The 18,168-nt window shown below is 38.4% G+C and overlaps 1 protein-coding gene across 2 annotated transcripts; it reads left to right on the top strand.

The window, feature by feature from the left end:
• The first annotated feature begins 2,131 nt into the window (after positions 1–2,131).
• On the top strand, positions 2,132–14,699 carry CCNL1 (cyclin L1). Of its 2 annotated transcripts, XM_084873486.1 has the most exons (11): positions 2,132–2,580; positions 2,874–2,948; positions 3,463–3,572; positions 9,336–9,456; positions 10,534–10,598; positions 12,297–12,396; positions 12,493–12,597; positions 12,694–12,835; positions 13,070–13,181; positions 13,300–13,398; positions 13,884–14,699. In XM_084873486.1, exons 1-11 carry the CDS (start codon positions 2,260–2,262, stop codon positions 14,230–14,232), a joined length of 1,599 nt encoding a protein of 532 aa, XP_084729612.1. In that variant the 5' UTR covers positions 2,132–2,259; the 3' UTR covers positions 14,233–14,699. The 2 variants fall into 2 exon arrangements, with proteins under 2 accessions (XP_084729612.1, XP_084729613.1); XM_084873487.1 differs by lacking the exons at positions 2,132–2,580; positions 2,874–2,948 and adding an exon at positions 5,259–5,331.
• The last annotated feature ends 3,469 nt before the right edge of the window (positions 14,700–18,168 follow it).

Raw genomic sequence — 18,168 nt, 5'->3', positions numbered from 1 at the left:
GCAGATCCATGATTCTCTCTCATCATTGATGTTTCTATGTCTCTCTCCCTCTCCCTTTCTTTCTGAAATCAATAAGAATATATTTTTAAAAAAGAAAGAAAACTGTTGTAGTGGTGCAGGCACAAAGTAACAGCAGACATAGCAGAACAGACCGAACAGGCAGATTCAAGAACAATCTCCTGAGAGGGAGGAACAACAGGACTAAGTAAGCAAAATAGAATGAAGAAGAATTAGGAACCAAAGATGAGTTTAGGTGCAAGATGTCTGGATGACTAGAATTCTAAAGAATTTTAGACACTCCAGGGGCCCAGTGAAACTTCAAGGAGTGAAAACTGGTTGCTGAAAGTCTTAGAACCAGTTCTCGGCAGACCCAGCAACACAATGCCCAGGCAAGTGCAGCCATGAGATTTTCTGAGCAGTAATTGCCAAGAGTGAATTACACAGATGTCATTTTCAGAATGACTACCGTGTTTCCCCGAAAATAAGACATCCTCCGAAAATAAGACCTACTTACAGGTTTTCTTCTGAGTGAAATATAAGGCATCCCCCCCAAAAATAAGCCCCCCCCCCCCCCCTCTCGCTACGCTAAACATGAGAGATTTGGTCCACTGATTCTGAAAGAAATGGAGTCACAAGAAATTCACCAGGAAATTCAGGGATTGGATTGTTATGATGATGTTCCAGAAGATGATGACATGATTGTCATTGAATAAATGAGTAAATTCTTGATACTGTAGGATTCACAGTTTGTCTGGTTTGTGTTGACAACTACCGTACTACCGTACCGTATACAGATAATAAATTTCCTTTATTTTCATTTAACGATAAATGTGTACCGAATTCTTCTTCATGGAAAAATAAGACATCCCCTGAAAATAAGACCTAGCGCATCTTTGGGAGCAAAATAAAACATTGTCTTATTTTCGGGGAAACAGGGTAGCTATGTACCGAAAGGGAATGGGGCACCTCATCCCCGGACAACCTCTCAGAAGTTCAAGGGTGGGGATAAAAAGATGAAGTAAACCAAGATCAACTCTAGACGTAGCAGTTTGGCTCAGGATCATTGTTGTGAATTCAAATTTTAAGAAGTTTTTGGGAATTGCTAGCTATTAGTAATAAAAAAGAAAAGAAAAAGAGAATAACTTCTCCCACTCTGTCTAATTGCACTAACCACCTAAGAAGACACAGGCTCTCGGGGCACAATCCGATTACCCCCGGTGAGATTCTCTTCCCCAGGCTATTTTTGGAAAGAAGGGATTTTCCAGATTACCAAGGGCTGGGCGCTGTTGCGCTGTGGGTCTGAGTTTCACAACCCAGGCCGGGAAAGCAGCCGCCCTCCAGCTCATCCAGCCTTTCCCCCCTGCACCCCGCTACCTACCACTCCTCCTCCACGACCTTTTTGGGGAGCCGATGGAGTTCTGATTCCTGTCTCCCAAAAACACTATAAAGCACTCCTCTCCAGATTCCTTGCGGGTCGTTTTAAATTGCAAGCGTGTCTGTCGCTACACATCTGGGCTAGCACTCCCCTGGGGTTCCCCTGCTACACTGCGCCCCGCAAATGGAGAGGGGCGAGCGAAGGGAGCCAAGGGACACAGGTCCCACACACATTACCAACATCGCGCAGAGGCTGTAACTGTTGCCAAGTCTCACTTGGGGAGAAGGTAAACTTGTACAACTCCCACATGGTTATTGTGGCTAAAAGCATTACAGTAAGGTGACCAGACATCCCGATTTTTCACAATTTGTCCCGCGGCGTTTAAAAAAAAAAAAAAGTCCCGATTTTTGGAAAGATTAAAATCTGGACTTTTTTTTTTAAAAAACGCCGCGGGACAAATTGTGGAAAATCGGGACTGTCCCGCCAAAAGCGGGACGTCTGATCACCTTACATTACAGACAAGGCAGTTTGGATCTATTTCAGCTAGAAAAGACCTTGGGGCCACCCTGACCACTTTGGGGTCCCCAGCAGACAGGCCACCCAGGTCACCCCAGGGTCCCACACCGCGGCCGCAGCTCCCGGATCCCGCGGGAGGAGGCGCCGCCGGCTGGGGGCGGGGGACGAGGTGGAGGGAGGAAGGACCGGGACCGGGAGGGACTCGTTGGCTGGCGCCGCCGGGCGTGGTGACGTCAGAGCGGAAGCGCACGCTGCGTAAAGCGGCTCGGAACGCGGGCGGTCACGGGCACGTCCGTCGCGCCGAGGACGCTGGTTAGTTTCGCTCCGGGTTCCGGCTGCGTCGGGCGTGCGTGCAGCTCGCGGAGACCATGGCGTCCGGCCCTCACCCGACAGCGACCGCCGCCGCCGCCGCCGCTGCCGCCTCGTCGGCCGCCGCGGCCCCCAGCGCGGGCGGCTCCAGCTCGGGGACCACCACGACCACGACGACGACCACGTCCGGAGGGATCCTGATCGGGGACCGCCTCTACTCGGAAGTTTCCCTCACCATCGACCACTCGCTGATCCCGGAGGAGCGGCTGTCGCCCACGCCGTCCATGCAGGATGGGCTCGACCTGTCCAGCGAGACGGACCTGCGCATCCTGGGCTGCGAGCTCATCCAAGCCGCCGGCATCCTCCTCCGGCTGCCGCAGGTCAGTGCCCGGGCCCGGGCCGCCGGGCGCGCCTCTTCCCTTCTCTCCCCCTTCACCCGCCCCCTCGGTGTCCCCTTCCCACCAGACGCCGGCGGCGGCGGCGGGGAATGGCCCTCTCCGGCCTTTCTCCCCGGGCCCCAGCCGGCGCCGGGCGGTGGGCGGGAGGCGAGGTCCCCCGGTGCCCGCGGCGGGGAGGGACGGGGAGCGAGCGGCGGCGGCGGCACAAAATGGCGGCGGCGCCTGGTGCGGGCCCGCCTGACCCTTGCGCTTCCGCTCTTCCCTCTCGTCTGCAGGTGGCGATGGCAACGGGGCAGGTGCTGTTCCATCGGTTCTTCTACTCCAAGTCTTTCGTCAAACACAGTTTCGAGGTAAGGACGGCGGGGGTGCGAGTGGAAAAGGACTTCTCCGTCCGGAAATGGGGGTGCGGGGGGCGGAGAAGAAGGGGGGGTCAGAGTTAGCGGCTCGCCTTCCCAGAAAAAAAAAGGGGTTCCTTTAAGACTTTGTACCTAGTTCTCATTCCCCAGGAAGTAGGAGGGACTTTTGGAATATGTTCTAGGTCCTAGAATCCAGGAAAAGGATCTAATCGATAATTAGAATTTCCAGCCGAATTCCAAAGTGCTGTGAAACTGGGCTTGACTCCGGACTCGGAATATAAGGAATTAAGCAATTAAAATAAATCACGTTTATTCACGTGGTCCGGAAGCTTATGGCTTGGAAATGGCATCTTCATTTTATTTCACCAAAGGTTGTCGTAATTGTGTCCTAAAAAACTATAAAGTTTTTTCCTTAAAATAAGTTCGTTCGATTTTGGGAGGGGCACTTTTTTCTAACTGCCCGAGATAGAGCCATAATCCAACCACGTTTTACTGATGATTCTTTCAGATTGTTGCCATGGCTTGTATTAATCTTGCGTCAAAAATCGAAGAAGCGCCTAGAAGAATAAGAGATGTGATTAATGTGTTTCACCACCTACGCCAGTTAAGAGGAAAAAGGTAAGATTTGGCATTATTCAGCACAACATCTCTTGCTGCTACTGTACTGTGCGCACCAATCATCAACTCAAAACATTTCTTTCCTCTCAAGTTAAAACCCATGCACAGGAAAACTTACTTAGGCGTTGAAATTCACATAGGAGCACACTCTTACTTAACCAAAAACCAACCCCCACAATTAACCAGCTATCTAAAGTTTGTAGAGGCAGTTGCATTTATGGACAATCCTATCAGTGCTGGGAAGCAGTCCTGTGGCTTAAGATTAAACAAGAAAGGGAATGCGTTTGGCTCAAGTGTGAGTGTATTCTGTAAGTTGCTTCTCCCCACCCCTCTCTGGAAGTTTAAACTGCAGTTCAAGTTAACAGCGTGGCACAGTTTTGTGTAGTTGTTTCTCTGCTCGGAAGTCCCAGTTAACACTTGAGGTTGGCTTTTGTTAGAGTACTTCAACCTTGAACTACGATATACCGGATCTGAAAGGACTGCAGGATGATAAAGTTTGAAGTCAAAGGGATTAAACAGGTATTTTGTCTTGGTCAGATAAGTCCCAGTGAGTGGGTTAGAAAAATAACTTGATTGATTGGGTTATATTTAGATAAGGCCCACTTAATTTCCCTTGTAAGATAATAGAGACCAAAAGAGTGCCTTATAGGTGTGGCTACATCATAACACTCTGTGGACTTACATGTTCACGTGAGGCAGTACCAAAAATTTTAGTTGCAGCACTTCAGGTAACTTCTAGTACATGCTGCAGAAGGAGATAGCTGGAATAGATTAGGTCTCTTCACTTTTTTAAGAAATTGTGATGTTTGATAAACTTGTATGGAGTTTGAAAGGAAGTTATAAAAGGATTTTAAGTTGTTTAGGGGATTGGGTGTTGGTTAGTGCCAATTTAGTAGTCTATCTGAGTGTTTATCAGCTGAACCTGTAGCTTGGCATAATAGAACTATTCAGAGACAAGCAAATAGAAAAGTAACCTTAAAACAATTAGTTAAAAAGTCTGAAACATTGCTCTTCAGATAGTTTTCACAATATTTTTTTCAGTTTTCTTACATTTTTTTCTGCCATCTTCATTCACCCTAACCATATTCAGGGATAGACTAATTTTTTATTTCATTTAAAAATATCTTTTAGCTTCTTGGTGAGGAATTCCTGGAAATTGGGAAGATTTCAATTTGGTATTTAGTATGGTCTGATTAAAATTTACATTTAGATACCTTGTTGATTCTTCAGGGTGATTAAAACACAGTAACTCTAGTAAAAAGGCTCTTCAGTGAAAGGATTCTGTGCTGGCTTAAAGGAAATAGCTTTCTATTCTTTGAACCATTGAGCCAACTCTTAATACTTAATAATGATTATCTACTTTGAAATTTTTCTGTGAGCCTTAGAGCATTCTTCCTCCATCTCAGAGAGTAGTTCTTAACCATAAAAATCCTGGAATGTAAAACATTTCACCTGACTTTTGTGTCTGTAACTGGTTTTTTTGGGGGGTCATTATGGAGAGACTGATTTTTGTCTCAATCTTAGAACTGACTATCGCATGAAATTTAAAAGAAGTTAATTGCATGGAAGCCTTTTTTTTAAAAGCAGGATGTAAAAGTTTCTATGCATATTACAAGTTTACTCAGACATGTAACTTGTATATGTTATTAACTTCAACTCTTTTTTCCCTTGCAACCGACTATACAGCGACCAGCTACATTTACCAAAGCCTGGGTGATGTGGAGTGGTACATAGCGATGAAGCTGTCGTCATGGCAACAGTGAGTGAAGTATGGAAAATCCCCAAGGAGAAGCCAGTGCTCTGAGAATAGGTCACTGGAATCGGGGACTAACAGGTTGGCCACTGCTGAACCATTTAGAAAAACTCCTGTTTCTTGTTATAAGCTTTAATCTTTGCTGTCCAAGTTATTATAACTGTAGCTTAATATTTTCTTTCATAGATTAATGTCATTAGAAAGTATCAGTATTATACTTTAGTTGTTAAAATGTCAGTTTATTTTAATGTTATTTTAGTGAAGTTTATGAAAGCTTTATTGTAGTGTGAACTAGAAAATTACAAAGGAGGAGTCATTTTTGTAGCCTTAGATCATTGTTTTCAGTTCTGGCTACACGTTAAAATTACCAGGTAAACTTTTAGAAAGTAGTAGTTCCCAAGCCACATTCTGTAATATTTGACTGTTTTCCCCCTTTGACTTTTTTGGTAGTTTAGTAATTGTCTTTAAACTCAAAATAAATGGCTGAATTTAATAGTTTCCAATTATAAGTTGCTTTTGGGGTGGAACATATTCACAGCAAATAGGGTTTTCTGTGATTTCGAGGAAAGGCTCAATAAACGTGTAATTTACAACTTAAAAAAAATAAGGCTTGTTTGTCTAAAAGAAGACACCTTCAGACCAGTGCAGCCACTCTCATTGGTACATATGGTGTGGTGATTTCAACATGTATATAGATTATGGATGAAAGTTGGAAGGGTCATAAGTTCAGCCTCCACAGTTTTATTTTATGGCTCTTATGGTGGTCTTCACTTTGATTTAAAAGGATCTGCTAAAAAAAAAAAAAAAAAAAAAAAAAAGAATGATCCTTTGAAGTAGTATTGCAGATTTCTGTGTATTGAGCAGGAGTCTGCCTCTTTGTAAATTATAGTTCCTTGAAGAACTAGTTTTCATACTACATGAGTGAAACTTAACCATGTTTGCATCTCCTGATCCTAATTTCTTCAAGGTGTATGCTAACAGAAAAATAGCTGTCCTAAGAGGGCAGAAAAATAAACTTCCAATGACCAAAACCCAAAATTTCCTACTAAGACTAAAATTTGAAAATTGTTCTTTTTATATAAATTAATTTGAAAAGAATGACAAACTTTAAAGCCGGGAAGGTAGAGTTAGATTTGGTTGTTAGTTGACAACAATTTTTCCCCCCTCTCTTAATAGATGATTTATTTTTTAAGAGACTTTTTAAAATGCCACCTCTTCAATCTTTTCTCAGAAAGGAGATTTAACATAATTGGAGAGGAAGACATTCTAACAAACCTTAATTCAATTTAATGTGCTTGTTGCTACAGAAAGTACTAATTGATACTATGTTAATATAAAGAGATTACTGCCGAAACTGGTTTGGCTCAGTGGTAGAGCGTCGGTCTGCAGACTGAAGGGTCCCAGGTTCGATTCCGGTCAAGGGCATGTACATTGGTTGCAGGCACATCCCCAGTAAGGGGGTGTGCAGGAGGCAGCTGGTCGATGTTTCTCTCTCATGTTTCTCTCTCATCGACGTTTCTGGCTCTCTCTCTCCCTTACTCTCTGTAAAAAGTCAATAAAATATATTAAAAAATATATAAAGAAATTATTTGCTTACAGTTTTCTTGAACCTTTTATTGATCTGAACACGTTTTTCTTCTACAAAATATAAGTTGTAAATTACACATTTATTGAGCCTTACTTGATTTGTGAGGTAAAACCAATTCTGCACAAAAATGAAGGTTAGATTATACACCCACAAAGTTAACTTTGAAAACTAGGTATTAGTAAGCCTAAGCAAAAAGTTGAGTATGTAGTTGAATTAAATAGTGAATAATGGATTTAGTTTTCTTAATCATTTGATGTTATTGGAATGATCCTTTGAAGTACTATTGCAGATTTCTGTGTATTGAGCAGGAAAATAGAGGCAAAGTGAAGATTGTGGCAGAGTAGATGGAAAATAACAGGTGGTTTAAGCAGAATTGTTAATTAAGCCTGACTTACCACCAGAGAATAGCCATAATTTGAACAAACGTTTGTTTAGCTGGTTAATTATAAGAAAAATGAATTTTAACAGAATTTGAAGGAAACTTTTAAAGCAAGCTTAATAAGATGTGTAAATGAGTTTACTCAAAAGAAATGGGAAATGAGACAAAACTGCTTTTATATAGTTCCTAAGGATGCAGTTTTGCTGTCCCAATTGCAGTGGGTTATAAGTTAAAGTTCTGGCTGCCCCCGTAACACTTGAATGTCTCCTTTCTCCTAATGCCTGTTGAGGGAGACATTAGTCTGAGGTGGATTTAACTTCTAAATTTCCTGTCATGAAACCTGAAAAATAATAAACATTAAGTTCTTTGAGATAATCATGTATACCTTTATTGCTCTTGTGGTAAATTTGATTTTCCCCTCTCCAAAGAATAGTTAATTTGTAGCCTATTGTCCTAATAAGAATGGATTCATTGATGATGGCCTCATTCCTAACACCTTTTATATTTGTAATAGGAATTGAACTGAGTGAAGGCCATTTTCAGCATTGTTAATCTTAACAGCTATTTTCCATTTTGTCAGCTTGCCAGCTTTTGTCTTGTTTTTATACAATTTGATTTAAAAAAATTGAAATAGCCTAGCAAGCATTCTAGTTTTCATCTTTTTAAATGAAATGTGAGAAAATAAGTGATTTCTACTCTTATAACATCATTACAGAGGTAGTTAATGCAGCTTATTTCACATTGTTATCTAAGAGGATGTATTTAAATTGTTTTTTGATTTTAATGTGTTAGCTTTCATTTTTCTGGATTTGCTGTGCATGGTAAAGGAGTTGTGAGTTGGGATAATATTCAGAATTATTCTCTTTTTAAAGTAGATGATGTGTTCTGCCCAGGACAGAAACTCTTGAATCTTTTGGCTGATAATTGAGTATGGGGAAAATATTTAAATATCCTACATGTATGTATATATCATATAATCAATATTTTTAATAATATTGAACAAAAACATTTTTTTTGTTCAATCTAAAAATAAAGGACACGAGGACATTTTATGGGCTTATAAATGAAAAGTCCCAAGTCTTGACCAAAAAAAAGAAAATTCTCAGTAAGAAGCTAATTTTGAACATAAGATTTAAATAAAAGTAAGAAACCGGTTTTTCATTTCAAGACTTAAATAAGATAGTCTTTTAATTGAATGTGCTGTTTCTAAAGCATCGATAGTCTTCTGATCGATAGTCTTCTGATCGATAGTCTTCTCTGCATCATAACTTCAGAAGCTATCAAACTTTAATCAGCACATAGACTTGAGTGTTGTCTTTGTTACCTCATTATGGTCTTCCCTTCTCTTGCATTGCTAAATATACTGCCTAATAACTACAACTCAACCAAATTTAGGCATGGTTTTTATTTATCACTTAATTTTTAGTCTGATTTAATTTTATAAACTATTTTGGTAATTAAACTAAATCTGTAGTTTCCGGATTATTTTCTTTAACAGAAATAGAGTCTTAGAACAATTTGCTTAAACAGTTGCCCATTTTTGGGAGAAATCTGAATTAGCTACCCAACATTTTCCCCCTTAATTTTAATTTTGGCCATAAAGTAACCAAGAGTTGATATTTTATAAAATGAGTAAAATCACTATAATCCTATGAGGTCTTATAGTAAATATTTTCAGGAGCACATTCGTTTGTCATTGCAGAGTCTGGAGACTAATGGGATTTGTGATAAGCTGTTACTGATGCTAAGCAGCATATATATCCAAAGTATCCATAGGAAAGAACCTAGGATAAATCTAAGAGATGTAGAGCGAAGTATTTTCATTGCAGGGTTGAGTTAGTTTCTATAGGAATTTAGTCTAGAAAGTATATATTTAATTAGCATAACTTGGACAGCACAAGATTAATGCCTTAACTTGTTTGCAGGAGTTTAAAAAGCTGGTTTCTGTTGCCAATAGTTGGTTGGAAGGGAAAACGGAGATGCCACAAATAAAATTTTTTGGATGTGCAAAACAGTTTTGATTTTATTTCTTACAAACTATAGGACTCCAAGCCCCCTCATCCTTGATCAGAACTACATTAACACCAAAAATCAAGTTATCAAAGCAGAGAGGAGGGTGCTAAAGGAGTTGGGATTTTGTGTTCATGTCAAGCATCCTCATAAGGTGAGTTACAGAGTACAGAAATTATATTCGTAAGTATTAGGGTTTTTTTTTTTAAACTTTGATTTTACATGAATATATGTTTATATTTGAGAGTTAACCTTGGCTTTTAAATGCGACCTTTTGGATTTTGAAATTTACCAGAAAAATGGGAGTAAAAAAGACAGGTTCAAAATTTTACTGTTGTGTAGGCATAGATAAGTTCTTTTTGCCTTTATGGTTAACCCAGTTTTCCCTACCTAGAAAGGAAGTGTATGAAATGACTCATTCCAAGGAATAAGTGTGGTGTGTATATATGCACAAAAATGTCTGGCATGCTACCTGTTGCATAGTAAAATGTTCAGGCTGTGTTGGCTGCTTACGGTTACTGTTTCTGAATATTCAAAGGTTTCTCTAGCAAGTCTTGGCTTGCATGTGACTGACATAAGTAACAGCAAAATAGTTAATAGAATGGGTATCCTAAAAGCAGAACTATCTGCAATAGAAACTTGTCTCTGCCATTAGCTATGTGACCTTGGCAGATATCTCTGTTCTTAGATCTCACATCTCTAAAATTGAAATACAGGTCCTAAAATACCTCATCTGAACTGAGGTAAAGCTATTTTTATATATAATGTGATAAACTATAATAAAAAAATATTCAGTGTTTGATTACTTATTTTAATACCCACTCAGAGTATTGCAAAGTATCATACCTATTGTATAACTTTTAAAACATAGTGTTTAGGGTTTGGGACACGCAGAATTGTATCTTGGGAAATTAAATGCTATAATCTTACTTGCAGGACACAGTGCCCGCCACTTAGTATCCATGAAAAATTAGTATTGTTTTTTATTGAAATAACTCCCAAGTTTTTTCCTTGTACAATCTTGAAACATTTTAAAACAATTTTATGGAATCTAATAGTGTAACAATCCACATTGATTTAGATACATTTTAGATTGGTCTGTATTATTTAAGTAGTTTATAGAAGAATTAAAACTTGAACCTAACATTTTCAGTTGTTTATATGCATTGAACTCTGTACTCTGAAAGAACCAACAATGTGCTAAACTGAGTTTTTTCCCCTTGTCCTTCAGATCATTTTTATGTATTTACAAGTCTTAGAATGTGAACGTAATCAAACCCTGGTTCAAACTGCCTGGTAAGTTGTTTTGTGTTTTTTTTTTACATTTTTTTCCTAGTCAGGAAAACAGAAGCAGAAATAAAGTAAGTTTCATTTTCCCTTTCCAAAATAATGAGATGAGTTTCTTTTGGTGCTTTTTGTTCTTTTTGTTTTTTAATCAAAAGGTAAATAATGCTTATTTCTGCTTCCTGTTTTCTTGGCTTGACTAATTATTTTTAATGGAGAACTCAATTTAACTTTGTTCTTTTTTCTACTCTTTAATTAAAGGGTAGTCCATGATGGTAAGTCATAGAACTCTGCCCTCTGCACTTCAGCCCATGACCTCAGGATGGCCTGATTGGCTGCCCTGCTCTCCAGCCAATCCAGTGCAAGCTCTCATCCGAGATTCACTGAAGTGGTCCATATCCATCTGGCAGCATCTTCTAGTTCTGTCGGGGTGTCAAAAGGATTTGTATATTTGCTTCTAGAAGTAACTATTCAACATGCCTTTGTACTGAATGTATACCTGTAACTATCAAAATGAATAGTTCATTTTTGATAGATTGTTATACAACCATTATGAATTAAGTGATTTTTTTTTTGTTAGGAGTTTGACTAGATTTCAATTTTCAATATGTATAGCATGAATTCTACCAAAGGAAGCTACAACTTATAGCTTAAAATGGGCACCATTTCCATTCTGGATGAATTTCTAGCTGCTGGGCTATTGCAGACAATAACAAAATTAAGTACTTGATTTTTCAAAGCACTTTATAACTTGGACTTTTGAAATGCAGATATGTGATTTGGAGTACTAGCTTATTTAAAGGTAAAGTAAAACAAGGATTTTAAGTCCAGACATAACTACTGTCTCAAAGACAATAATAGGTGTACAGGGCTTAATTTTTATGTTCTGGGCTTATTACTGCCATGCTTCTTTTGAATTTAGTAAATATTAATAATGGAAAAGTCTCACTGCTTTTATAAAATGCATGACATTTTTAATATATGTTTTGTAAAACAGATTTTAGCAGTTACAGTAAGGATTTTTAAGAAACAACCTTGTAGTTTAACCTTTTAAACAGTTTGTAAAAATTTTTTCAATACTTCAGGAATGTTGTGGGGGAGGGTTCACTACTTAAGAAATCAAGAATTTATTAACTGAAATAGTTAATTGCTTTTATTTGTACTTAGTCTCAAGAAAGGTATATAACCAAGGCTGTTTTATAAATTTATTGCTCTTCACTTGCCTGTCTAGATTTTCTGAAGTACTTAGTTTTCTTAATATAACTTGGTGAGTGCTTACCTTTTTACCCCTGTCACAGTACTTTGAATTTTTTTTAAAGAACTTGGTTGACACTGCTTTTCATTGTGGATAAAGGAGAGATGGTCAATAATTAATGGCTTGAAGTATTGTTGGAGTGGTTTATCATTTCTGGAGCTAATTATTCAGAATTGACTTTTAGTGCATTGATTTTCCTAAAAATATAGTTTTAAAATTTTACATGTATGTTCTATTTGGAATAATAAAATTATTTTAAAGGAATTTAGTCATAGGAAAGCTGAAGAATTGTTCTAGTGTTAAATTCTTATCTCTCTGATTTTTGAGTTAAGAATTGTTATTTGCTAGAATATGAAGAAAGAGAAGAAAAAAGAATAAAGTAGATTGAGTCTCCAATTTTATGTAAGCTTTAGAACTGGTTTATGTCCAGAGCTTATGATTAAAATTTCTTTCAGGAATTATATGAATGACAGTCTTCGAACCAATGTATTTGTTCGATTTCAACCAGAGACTATAGCTTGTGCTTGCATCTACCTTGCAGCTAGAGCTCTTCAGGTAGGTTTAGATAGCCTATTTTGGTCTATGGGATAAGTTAGTCCTAATAAAAAACTGTAAACATTTTATCTAAACCTCTCTCTTTTCCTGATTTAGATTCCATTGCCAACTCGTCCCCATTGGTTTCTCCTCTTTGGTACTACTGAAGAGGAGATCCAGGATATCTGTGTAGAAACTCTTAGGCTTTATACCAGGAAAAAGGTAATTCTGATTACTAGTGATTGTGCTAATAACTTTCTCAGTGGTAACACTCTAAACTGCAAAGGAGCAATACTAACTTCATTTTCCTACCAACAGCCAAACTATGAATTGCTGGAAAAAGAAGTAGAGAAAAGAAAAGTGGCCTTACAAGAAGCAAAATTAAAAGCAAAGGGATTGAATCCTGATGGAACTCCAGCCCTTTCAACCCTTGGTGGATTTTCTCCAGCCTCTAAACCATGTAAGATTTGTTCAGAATTGAAATGAGGTGGGCACTGAAAATGTGGGGTTATTAGAATGTTCTAGCATTTAACATTTGCAAGGAAAAGATGATATTAAGAAGCCATTACTATTTTCTCTTTAACAGTCAACTAAAGACATACTTGAAGGCGTAATACTTAAATTATATGTTCAAACAACTTTTGGCCCTCTGTTAAATCCAGTAGTTAACATGTCTTTATTATGTTTGTGTAAGCATCACCAAGAGAAGTAAAGGCTGAAGAGAAGTCGCCAATCTCTGTTAATGTGAAGATGGTCAAAAAAGAACCTGAAGACAGACAGCAGGCTTCCAAAAGCCCTTATAATGGGTGAGTATACTTGATTTAGAACTGGCCCCAGGAATCTTATATGTGATTAACTTCTAACACACTAAGTACGTAACTAATATACTGATTTGTTTGGGTTTTTGTTTTGTGTTTTTTAAAGTGTAAGAAAAGACAGCAAGAGAAGTAGAAATAGCAGAAGTGCAAGTCGATCAAGGTCAAGAACACGATCACATTCTAGATCACATACTCCAAGAAGACAGTAAGTAAAATAGTCTCTTCGAAAAACTTATTTGGAATGTTTAAAAAATTACTCTTAAAAAAATTGAACAAATTAGGTGTGAAAAAATGTTCTTTCTGATTTCAGTTAGAAAATGGACTATTTCATTAATCATTTATTAGCCAATAAATCAACCGTAGCCAAAGAATCTTCTAATTAGCTTTATAATTAGGTTGTGCTCTTTTTCATGTATGAAAATACTTAATAAAACGCATGGCTATCTAGAATATCATCTAAAACTTGCAAATTACTCTACTTAGCATATAGACATTATTTACATTTGTTTAAGATTTGTCTAATATAGGCTCGAGGAAAGGTAGTGAGGGGGAGAAATATAATAAAAGTCTTGGTCTGGCCAGTTGTGAATACAGGCCTGATAGTTTTGTTGTGAACCTGTTATGAACACCATCGAGATAATTTGTTTTCAGCAGAAGTTGAATCTAAATCTCAACTTTTTATTATTTAAGTTACAATAATAGGCGGAGTCGATCTGGAACATACAGTTCGAGGTCAAGAAGCAGGTCCCGCAGTCACAGTGAAAGCCCAAGAAGACATCATAATCATGGTTCTCCTCACCTTAAGGCCAAGCATACCAGAGATGATTTAAAAAGTTCAAACAGACATGGTCATAAAAGGAAAAAGTCTCGTTCTCGATCTCAAAGCAAGTCTCGGGATCACTCAGATGCTGCCAAGAAACACAGGCATGAAAGGGGACATCATAGGGACAGGCGTGAAAGATCTCGCTCCTTTGAGAGGTCCCACAAAAGCAAGCATCATGGTGGCAGCCGCTCAGGACATGGCAGGCACAGGCGCTGACTTTTTTCGGTTGAGCCTGCATCAATTCCTGGTTTTGCCTATCTACAGTGTGATGTATGGACTCACAATCAAAACATTAAAAGCAAACTGATCAGGATTTGATTTCTTAAAACCCTCTAGGTCTCTAGAAACACTGAGGACATTTTCTCTTGAAAAGAACTATGTTATTTTTTTTAATTTTTTTTTTTTTTTTTTTTTTGCACATTAAAATGCGCTAGCAGTATCTAATTGAAAACCATGGTCAGGTTCAATTGTTCTTATTATAGTTGTGTATTGTTTATTGCTATAAGAACTGGAGTGAGAATTCTGTAAAAATGTACCTTATTTTTATACAGATAAAATTGCAGACACTGTTCTATTTAAGTGGTTATTTGTTTAAATAATGGTGAATACTTTCTTAACACTGGTTTGTCTGCATGTGTAAAGATTTTTACAAGGAAATAAAATACAAATCTTGTTTTTCTAAACTGCCTCAAATATTTTATTAAATAAATTATTTAAATGAGCAAAATTTTAATAGTAAAATGGCTATACTGATTTTCTGGCAAATTTATTAGCTAGTTTGAGATTATACAATTCTTAGTCTTCTCTGTATATATGGGAAAAAATGGGAGTGTAACATTAAATGATAAGTCAGTTTTAAGAACTGTCTAAAATGAACTGTCCTCAGGAGCAAAACCAAACTTTTAACATGACAGTGAATCAGATCCAACTATTGAGCTTCAAAGTTTTTTTTTTTTTTTTAATTTATATATTTAGTGATTTTTATCTAGGCTAGGATAATGCAATAATGAGGTGAGGCCCTCAGAACCTGATTGGCTGATAAAGTAAAATCTGGACACTAGGAAAATGAAGTTTTGAAAATGCCATTGTGTATCCAAATGAACTTTTTTTCAAGTTACATTGAGAATTCTTTTCCCAATACTTTGGAAGTGAATTTAGAGATTTTAAAAGGCTGTAATAAAATATTGCTGTATTTTATAGTTGCACTAGAGGACCCGTGCATGAGATTTGTGCACTGGGGGTGGGGTTCTCTCAACCCAGTCTCTGCCCTCGCAGTTTGGAAGCCCTAGGCAGACATCCTTACCTTTGCTGTGGAGGTGGGAGAGGCTCCTGTCACTGCCACAGCTCTCCAGCCTTGAGCCAGATTCTGGCTGAGTAGGGCTCCCCATGAAGTGTGCTGACCACCAGGGGGCAGCTCCTGTGTTGAGTGTCTGCCCCCTGGTGGTTAAAGAATTGGATCATTTGTCTTGAGGAATTTTCCATATTCTGAGTTTGCTGGTTATAACCCTATGGTGTCACTGAACATGCATTTTTTTGTCCCCTGTATTGTAAACTTATAAGTCTGCATCAAATTTAGGTTTGAAAACCGTTTATTGGTCCACCTTGACAGCCTTGTATATATGTTCCCCGATTGTATCCACATGTTCTTATACCTTTGTTTCCTACTACAGCTGTTAACCTAATGCATATAAGCTGTTTAGTATTTGTCTTAATGGCTTCAATTTTTTTCTTTCCCTTTTTTATTATTAATATTAGAGAGGGGAGAGATAAACAAAAGTTTGTTGTTCTACCTGTTTATGCATTCATTGGTTGCTTCTTGTATGTACTCTGGGGAATCAAACCCACAACCTTAGCATATTGGGGTGACATTAGCCAACTGAGCTACCTGGCCAGGGCATGATTCTAATTCTTAATACAATTCCTTTAATGTTATAAAATGTTACCTTTGTCCTTTGCAATCGGTAGCTTTTTTGTTTGTTAATCCTCACCCAAGGATATTTTTCTTATTTTTAGAGAAAATGGAAGGAAGCGGAAGAGATAGAAACATGGATGTGAGAGAGACACACAGATTGGTTGCTTCCTGCTCATACTCTGATTGGGGCTGAGGATTGAGCCTGCAACTGAGGTACATGCCCTTAACTGGAATGGAACCCATGGCAACCTCAGGCCACAGCCCTATGCTCTAACCACTGAACATACCAGCTTGTGCTAAAATAGTATCTTAATCCTTCAGGAAGACAAGTGAAATTCCTAACCAGTTTTCCATTTTAAAGCAAAGTGATCATAAAAATGAGTACCTCCTTATTGAAATTCTAAGTTTTGACTTATAATAATGTCACTGTTACCATCAGAAATTAACCCCATTACTAATGCCCACAGCCTGCATCAAAAGTCTCATTTAAAAATTTATAGTTAGCTTTCAGGAAAATTTCCAAAACAAGCTAATTTTTAAAATAGTATTTGTTGTCCTAAGAGCTATTAATTCACTTTGGGCTGTAAAAAATAATTGTGAAGATCAAGGGTGGTTGTGTGTGTGTGTGTGTGTGTGTGTGTGTGTGTGTGTGTGTTTTAATCCAGATTGTTCAAGAATTATGTTAAAAGCACAGGCATATTGAGATCTTAGTTGAGCTATAGAGACAGAAGGTATGTAGGGGTTGATAAGGAAAACCATCACTTAACCCACTGGGAAAATTGGAAGGGGCGGAGCATTCATTGTGTGGGCCTTGATACCCTTGTATCTCATAGAGGAGCTATTTGTGTGGCTGGAAGTCACAGCGTGGCAATATTTGTAAACATTTGAACTTGGCCTGTTTCCGGGATGAAAAACATGGACTTGCTCAAGTCATTCCTCTACTAAGGTAACTTGGCAAGTCATTTAACCTCTTGTCTGCAAGTTGGTCCTTACCTCGCAGCATTTTGTATGGTATATGTATTAGACAAACATAAGGCAGTTCTATTTTTACTCCTGCCATCCAAACAATTCCTATTAGGAAACATTTAAGTATTGCCAGTGTGTTCAGTGGTTGAGCATTGACTTGTGAACCCCAGGAGGGGGCGTGCAGGAGGCAGTTGATCAATGACTCTCATCCTGAATGTTTCTATCTTTCCCTCTCCCTTCCTCTCTCTCTAAAATCAATAAAAGCATACATATATAAAAAGAAAACATTTAAGAACGTAAGGTTTAAACTGTTTCCTATAGACACAGTTCTAAAACACAGCTGTTGCAGAATGCTACTTCAGATTGGATCTGACTTCTCAACAGTATGCGTTTCATCAAGCATGGCCACACCAGGCACTTTGGTTCCAGGTGTCCCCTGGACCTTTCTGTTTTGTCACCTCTGCACAGTATAATTCTTAGTTCGAAGTACAGAAGAAATTCCTACCCCGCCTGCTTTTGTATGTCATCAAATTCCTTCCCCCTGTATCAGCTACCAAGTGGCATGTCTGTCTATAATTCCCAGACAGTGGCTAATCTATTTAAAAACAATCACCTGTTGTTCTAATACTTAAACTTGATGGTTTCCCATTCCATTGCATAAAATACAAAGCCCTGACTCCGGCTGTTTGTGAGCCGACCCTTGCCAGCCTCTTCAACTAACCTCTCCCTCAAATTCTCTTCCTAAGCAGTTGCTGTTCTCCCTGATAGGGATGCTCTTCCCCCAAATCTTATGTGATAGCATCATCATTCTCGTCCCCACTGTAAAGTCATGCCTCCAAAGAGGTCTTTTACACCCAGCCGGTATGGCTCAGTGTTTGAGCTTTAACCTATGAACCAGGAGATTGTGGTTCGATTCCCCGCCAGGGCACAAGCCCAGGTTGCAGGCTGAATTCCCAATGTAGGGCATGCAGGAGGCAACTAATTGATGATTCTCTTTTATCTTTAATGTTTCTGTCTCTCTCCTTCTCCCTCTCTGAAATCAATAAAAATATAAAACAAAGAGGTCTTTTACACTCTTAAATAAGCCCTTTCAGACATCCCATCCCATTCTATTCCTTAGCATCCATTTTTTCATAATTCTTATGATCTGAAATTATTTTAGTAATCAAGTTTCTTATTCATTAGAATGTAAGCTTTAAGAGAACAGCAGGAAATCAGTTTGTTCACTATTGCATGCCCCTCACCTAATCCTACAACAGTGCTTTGCTGATATT

The sequence above is a fragment of the Pipistrellus hanaki genome (assembly GCF_964339955.1).
Source record: "Pipistrellus hanaki genome assembly, chromosome: 2".
NCBI lineage: Eukaryota > Metazoa > Chordata > Mammalia > Chiroptera > Vespertilionidae > Pipistrellus > Pipistrellus hanaki.
This window is presented reverse-complemented; position numbering and strand designations above follow the sequence as displayed.

Bases quoted from the DNA above. Each gene is read 5' to 3' on its own strand.
- CCNL1 (XM_084873486.1), top strand. From the start codon at position 2,260: ATGGCGTCCGGCCCTCACCCGACAGCGACCGCCGCCGCCGCCGCCGCT. The intron at 3,573-9,335 runs GTAAGATTTGGC...TACAAACTATAG, and splicing joins CGCCAGTTAAGAGGAAAAAG to GACTCCAAGCCCCCTCATCC. The intron at 12,836-13,069 runs GTAAGATTTGTT...TGTTTGTGTAAG, and splicing joins TTCTCCAGCCTCTAAACCAT to CATCACCAAGAGAAGTAAAG.